General features: G+C 44.0%; 1 protein-coding gene across 1 annotated transcript in view; it reads right to left on the reverse strand.

Moving 5' to 3' along the window:
• Positions 1 to 7500, reverse strand: part of LOC138010880 (NFX1-type zinc finger-containing protein 1-like) — a 15986-nt gene that overhangs the window by 6673 nt on the left and 1813 nt on the right. The window contains exons 2-5 of the mRNA XM_068857900.1: positions 5475 to 7389; positions 2241 to 4869; positions 1244 to 1668; positions 1 to 113 (exon numbers count right to left, since the gene is read on the reverse strand). The exon at positions 1 to 113 is cut by the window's left edge and continues 161 nt beyond it. Coding sequence (XP_068714001.1) covers positions 1 to 113; positions 1244 to 1668; positions 2241 to 4869; positions 5475 to 7359 — 5052 coding nt within the window. The 5' untranslated portion in view covers positions 7360 to 7389. The remainder of the gene's footprint in view (positions 114 to 1243; positions 1669 to 2240; positions 4870 to 5474; positions 7390 to 7500) is intronic.

Raw genomic sequence — 7500 nt, forward strand, 5'->3', positions numbered from 1 at the left:
TTGCAGATGCAGTCTGGTGAATTCTAGATCGATGTCTTGCAGCTCTTGCTGTGTGACTCGCTCAGACATCGATCTCTTTTTCATGCAGTCCAGTTCTCCCTGAACGAACAAACCTGCCAAAAATTGTGACATGATTTCAGTGCACTGAGTAATTTGATAGGAAATCCAGCTAAATAGACTAGTGCTAAAAAAACATCCCCTCAGTTCCCTCCGTTCTCTGAGTCCCTGACGCATCTCTCAAAGACTTGCGCGTGAAATTAATCTACATTCCGTGTTTCACTCATATATTTGCGTCCCCCTCCACCCATTGTGGGTGCAGGGATGGGGCAGTGATGAGAGCACTCGTCTCCCACAAATGTGACCCGGGTTAGATTCCCAGACTAAGCGTCTTATTGGGGTTGAGTTTATTGGTTCTCTACTCTGCATCGAGAGGTTTTTCTCCGGGTACTCCGGTTTCCCCCTCTCCTCAAAAACCAACATTTGACTTGATTTGCGTTAATTGTTGATTTCATTTGATAGTGTCCCCAAATAGTGCACTAGCGCTAGAACGACTAGACACTTAAATACAATTTTTTAAGGATTAAACCACTGCAAAAACCGTGTACGATCAAAACTTGCCCTACGTTGGATCAAAATAGATCGTGACCACACCAAAAAAGTTTAAAAATAGAAAATATACTGCAAAGGTTGGTCAAGACAACGTGAACATAGGCGTTGTTACAATATTTCGGCTGGCCAACACCAGCCTTCTTCAGGTTTATTGAATGGATAAATGCTTGTTACAAGATCTTTATATTTACCCGAAATGACATAAAAAGGCTACGTGATGTGTAAAATTAATAAAAACGGAAATGCATAAAAAAGAGGAAAGATAATAATACATGATAACAAGATAAAAGAAACAAAAGAAAATTAAAAGGTAGCTAAACTAAATTACATTTAATCTCTTCTGTTAAGGCCTGCAGGCTCCAGTGTTTTTCCTTAAATAAAGTTCCTTTTTTTTCCAAACAAGGACCCTACGATGGACAGTATGCAGCAGCAGGTCGCTAGCCTCGTCATGATTATGAAGTTTCCATGACCAACAAAGGGTCTGAGGAGAGTTGGTCAGCCCATCGTCCAGTCCCTCCCCAATCCAAAAGATAGATTACAAAGATAGAGTACATCACCAGGAACTACGGTCCCCACTAATTTGAGTAAAGCTTAATTTAAAATGTTATGCAAAGTGAAATACACAAATATATACCTTCCAAGCGACAATCGATGCTGTCTTTTCGGCAAGTGGGCTCGCTGAGAAGATTGCACTTTAGTTTCTGGCTCATAACACAATAACGCTCCATCAAGTTCACTTGATTTTCCGTAACAGCAGCTTTTATCCCATTGCTTAGTCGCATCACGCAGCGACTAAGCCTTCCCCACTCCTTCATTTCGTTTTCTCCGTCAAACGTCTTTTTTAGTTCCTTAAGACGGGTTTCCAATCTTTTCTTCGCATCATCTACTTCGCTTTGGTGCCCTTTCACCTTCTTTTTCACTTCCTCTATGTCATAAAGTTGCTGTTTAATCACGTTACCGTATCGCAGGCTCGTTCGGATTGCAGACTTGCAACGAGGGCATGATTTCAGCTGAATCACGTGACTTTCAAGGGAGTCGTCATTGGACATATCCATGTACCTGAAAAACAATCAAAGCTAGAATTGTTCTTGAATCCTTGTATCCTATGCACTTGAAAGGACCCCTTGCTGTTGTTACATAATTAAGATGAAACATTTTCCGAGGTCTATGTGAACAGAGCAAGGGCACAACAATTTTTTGTCGGGGTAGAATGTTTCTCCAGCAAGCGTTAATTCAGATTGAATCTCTGAGCAACAACAACGCTAAGTATCAAGTGAAGCTATGATCCTCGCTAAGTATGCTAGAAGGCAAAACTTTCCTGGACTTTTCTCTGACCATTGTCGAAGGTCTGTCACTGCCAGAGAGAAGAACTGTCAAACTGAAGAACGACATTGCTCGTTTTGTTACAAGTACTAGCCTTCAAGTATCTGACTCAGAAACGTGCAGTAAAAACGTACAAAAACATTAATCTTAATTAAGATCTTAGAGAAATGCCCCTATAAAGAGTTGTTTGTTGGGGGCACCAACCCATACTCGGCTTATTAAGGCGATGCTTGTACCAAAAAGCAAATTCTTTTTGCACGCAGATATAATTTCATTGTTTTTTTTTACCTTGAGAGCACATGCCTCACCTGTCAAGATCCGTTACCGCGAAGATGTGTTTGCAATCTGGTAACTGAATGAATAGTGCATCTTCATCGTCTTCCCCACCAAGAAAGATTTCGGTGATGGGATCCGTGCCGTCATTTTTCTCGCATACAGCACAAATACAGGGCTCTCCACAAAGACCGCGACAACGGTGAGGATCTTGCTTACGTCCACACGTCAGACTTTTGTTGCAAGGCTTGTTACACCTCGGCCGGTCGCACAACTCACCGCACAGTTTGGTACATTTGTGATGACGGCACTTCCACGAGCATTTGTTTTTGCACGAAACGCACGGCTCTCCACATTCCTTATTGCAGTGACTGTGCTTGCAGCGATTTTCACACTTCTCGGAACATGGTGGACATGAGTTAGAACAGTGCGCCTTACAATCATGTGAACACACCAATACTCGACGACAGTGGGATGTACATCGCTTGTGCACTCTTCCCATTCGACACTCGCCACATTTTCCAGAACACCTGTGTCCACACTGCAATTTGGCGCCGCACTCAATGTTGCAATCGGCTGGTGTGGCGGAGCAGGCCATATTGACTTCATGTCCACATGGCCAATCATTTCTCTTAACCAATTCGTTGCACTTAGTTGAGCAAGGCTGACCACAACGAGCTTGGCATCGATGGCCACATCTGGAGAGCGTCTTTTCACACCGTTCTTTGCACTGAATTGTGGAAAAATCTTTGCCACATGCTACTCTCGTAAAGTGACCGCAATGTGGATGTCTTTTCATCACCATCACAGCACAATCTGTTTCACACTCTTGGTAGCAAAGCTTAGAACACTGGTGAGAGCACCCTCTGATGACTTTGGAGCATTCCTCCTTACAGATATATTCTTCATGCTCAGGGTCATAAGGATGACACAATGTTTGGCAGGCATGACCGCAATCCAGGCGCACTTCACATGGCTTCAGACATCCCCCGTAAGGAACTTTGTCACCGAAATCTTGGGCCGTTTCAACTGTCACTTCATCGCCGTGAATTTGACAAACAAGAGGTAATGCGTTTCCAATGCTTCCAGTCGATTCCAAATCTTCTACAATCTTGCGCCAGATATCACTGTGTTTGGAGAGAAGATCAAAATTTCCGATGCAATAAAATCCCCTCTTGGCACGAGAAAGAGCAACGCACGCGCGATTCACAATCTTGATAAAACCTACTTTCTCTTCCTTGTTGCTACGCACGAGTGACAAAAGGATGATGTCATTTTCTTCGCCTTGGAAGTTGTCAATGGTCGTCAGACGAACGTCTTTAAGTTCTTCGTTCTTTTCGTCCCTTCTATCTCGAATAGCAAACATTTGTCCAGTGTAGGATGTCAAAATTGTTATTTGCTCGGCACAGTAACCTTGCTGAAGTAAGTAGTTACACAGAGATACCAAAAAGGTGGCTTCGTGCTGGTTGGTGTGACTGTGTGACTCGTTATTATCGTGGTCCTCAAAATGGCTGTGCTTGATAAAGAACATGTTCTTTTTCATTCCTTTGATGTTCTCGTATTCTTCCACGGATTTATGATTCTCGAGATCGTCGTAGATGTGTCTCATTAGGGCAGCAATTTCAGGCCTCATGCGATGTTGTACAGACAGCCTCTGGCAAGGAATTCCAACATTAACCATCCTCTCGAACAGCGACACGTCCAGTTTGTACGTTTTGGCCAATTTCCACACTTCGGGGGTGGGTCTAAGCTGCTGGTGATCGCCAATCAAAATCAAGTGCTGGCATCCTTTGGTCAAAGCGGTAATGATATGAGCCTCTAGTACTTCAGCAGCTTCCTCAACCAAAACGATTTTTGGGCAAATCCGCTGGAGAATGCGGCGATACCTAGCCGCGCACGTGGTTGTCATGCCAATGACTCGTGCGTTTCGAAGAATATGTTTGTCTTCGGCGTTTGTTACCTCATGCTGGCGGGCTAACGCTCTTTCGTAATCAGGCTGTTTTTGCTGAAGTTGATCTAAGTGGTGTTTTTCCACTCTCTGCAGCCAAAGCCTGTAAAGGTTCCAGCGTCGACGCAACGATAAGCGCCCGAGGTTTCCCCGAATCTGTTCTTCTTCGACTTTGGACATGACATCATCCCTCAAAAGGTCTCTGCACAGTCCGGCGGGCTTATTCGTTTCGTCTGCTCTGCAAATGTCCACTTTAAAACGATTGGATACGGCTTCACTATCGTCATTCTCGTAGTCGTCGTCGTTTGCAAAGTTACGAACTGATACTTGCATTCTAAAGTCTTCCTTATGAGCGCCATTACGATCATTTTTCTCCCTGGAGTCCCTTGGGACAACAATTTTTACTCCCAACCAATCCAGTAACAAATCGTCAGTGCCTCTGTGTGCTTCATTCTCAAACCACCTGACATGATGGCGAAACATAAAATGCTTTAGCACACGGAAGGAGAGAACTCCTCTTCTTGAGCACTTCAGTACTGCTGTTGACCGCTCAAGGAGTCCATCGTCAAGTAGCGCTCTGAGTTCATCCCTAGCTTTAAATCGTGCTCTGGCGATTTTTGCTGGAATTTCCTTCTTCTTTCTGGCATCGTCTCGCCGACTTTTGAGAGCGCAGCTCTTCAGTTTTTCGCTACAGCGTCCACCAACACGAACTACCCCTGTCAAGAAAATCGTTGCGTTTGTTAAACAGACAAGTTTTGAATGAATCTGGATTCTACCTTTGAGTTTATGAAACGTTCCGAACCTTCTAAGATAGGAACAGACTTCCTTTGATGCCTTATGAATATTGTAGTCAAGAAAGGTTATCTGGCTTTTAAAACTGTAAGGGTGAATTTTAGCAACGCCCGTGAAACAAGATTGTGTGATAGCTTTAACGGGGGTCTCTTGTTCAAACATCCTCACAAACGTCCCCGTCAAAGTTTAAGTATAATGTCTAAAACACAAATCATAAAGGCGGTAAACAGGAAAAAGTTGTCCTTTTTTTTTTTGTTGAGTGCTTTTATTTAAATGCGTTGCTTAATCAGGCTGGCAACAATGATGAATCGTCGAAATGCGTCAGTGTTGCAAACGTATGCGTGGCTTCGAGGTCATTTTAAAGAGATTTCGTCTGCGATTTTCAAAGAAAACTGCTGAAGTTGCTTTACAGGACTTAATCGGCTCCATCAGCTTTTTTAGTGTTCGCAATGTGTAATTTACCCTTTAGAAGTCAGAACAAATTGCCACTTCTTAAAAACATAATACTAATGCGTTGCTGTAATCCTACCTTCCAGTGGTAAGCCTCCAAGGAACTCATCCAGCGCGTGATTGGTGTAGGACACCATCAAGATGGGTGACCGGCGTTTGCCTTTGTCTTGCCAAAGTGAGGCACTCTGCAAAAGAACCCGTGCGATCTTCTGGCCAACGTACGTCTTTCCAGTTCCCGGTGGTCCTTGAATGACTGCAATCTTCTTGGTCAGTGCCACTTGGAATGCACGCATCTGTGACTCATTGAATCCCAGGTCGTCTCGGCCTAGTGGCAAGTCGTAAATGTTAACAGCGCCTAACGGGAGAAGATCTTCGGACGAGTCGCTGTCAACTGTAGATACGCCAGAGATATCGCTGTTGTCAATGGTAACGGAATCTACGTTCATGGAATCATCTTCGGGCTCTGATTCATCTATAACAAATGGAATTCCATCGTTGTCACGAGATTGTGAATTCAAATCAAAGCCTGCTATGTCGCTCATGACAAAGAATCCGTTACTTATCCTCTCATAGTCAGGTGGCCCGACATCTTGGACACATTTAACGATGTGTTCTTCGAAAGGTAGGTTTCCAGGTTGGATTTCTTTCAAACCGTCTAAAACATGTCGGTAAGCTTCGAAAAATGCAGGCGACTCCACCATCTCAAACTTCTCCTTCATAGTAATGGACTGGTTTAATCTATCCAGATTATCACCTTCAAAGCGCACTTCCAGCTCGCCAAGGCAAAGCTCTTTTGGATCTCGATTCTCGACTGTCCCAAACAAAAGGTTGTAAAAGTCATCTGCGGAGAGACAGAGAAGAGATCCAAACTTCAAACGCTTGGTCTTTCCCCATTTCACGTGGCTTACGCTTCTGTGCGACGAGTCAAACCGGATTCTATAAACCATTCCCTTTCCATTGCATACGGGATACAGGACGGTGACATTACGGTACACATGGACGTCATTGGCAAATTTGGTGCGTCTCGTGTAGCTTTCTCCGAGGCGTTCGTAATTCTTTTGAAGCTGTCTTATTCCATCTCGCAGTGGAACGATGAAGTCCTCTCTAAGAAGCCGAAACTGTACGTCCAAATAGTGCTCCAGGTCTTTGTAGCATCCATCGACAACGTTGACGCGAAGAAACGGCTTACAATGAATGTTAAGGTCAGCAGCTTGTGGAGCCACACTAATGTCCCTGAAATTCTCGGGTGGTATAAGTTCAGATTCGTCTTGCTTTCGGGCAGCCTTAAGTTTTCGACGAATAATTTCGTCCTTTAATTCTTTCACTCGAACAACTTTTTGGCTTAACACGTCTACTTTGAGTAAAGGATTCTTGTTTTTCAGCTCTGCTAGCGTGTCATTTAGTTGGGCTAGAGGAATTGCAGCGACTGTCTCACTTCCAAATCTTTGTAACAGCTCGAGAAAAATCTCAGCCAACTGCGAGATCACATCTTCAAGTTGAGTTTGAAATGCGCTGTCAAGCTCCGAAAAGAACGGGATTTGGTTGATAAAACTGGAGAGATGAAGATGCAGGAAGTTGGTTTTGATGACAAGACGCAGGATCTGATCGGCATGTTGCGTTACCCCTTCTGACGAACAGCACAGATGAATAGCGCGAATTATAAGCCTCATTAAATCAAGCCGGATTTCAGACTCGGAATTTAGTAGGGCTTCAAATCTTTTGGATTTGTTCGCAAGATCCCAAATTCCGTCTTCCGGAGATTGTGACATGCAAATTTCCTCCAAGGCCTTGAATCCAATTGGTACATAATTTCTCGTCTCACTCTTCCCTTCTCCGTTATCTGTCCGCCTTCGTTTTGCAGGGGCATGGGATGATTCAGTCGATCTTGACTCTTGTGAATTGTTCCAGTGGGGTACGTTTGGGTGGTTAGTTCTACCGTAACGTCTCTTTCGGGTTGGTGTCATGTTGTGTCAAGGAGTAGAGCTGGTGGTGATCTACGGTTGAAACAGTCAAACATGATTATGTGCAGTAATTACGGTAGCTAAGAAACAGCAGGGGCAATCCACCATTCACCTTGAGATATATTCGGGAAACCACCCCTTCCT

Source organism: Montipora foliosa, chromosome 7 (assembly GCF_036669935.1).
Source record: "Montipora foliosa isolate CH-2021 chromosome 7, ASM3666993v2, whole genome shotgun sequence".
Classification (NCBI taxonomy): Eukaryota; Metazoa; Cnidaria; class Anthozoa; order Scleractinia; family Acroporidae; genus Montipora; species Montipora foliosa.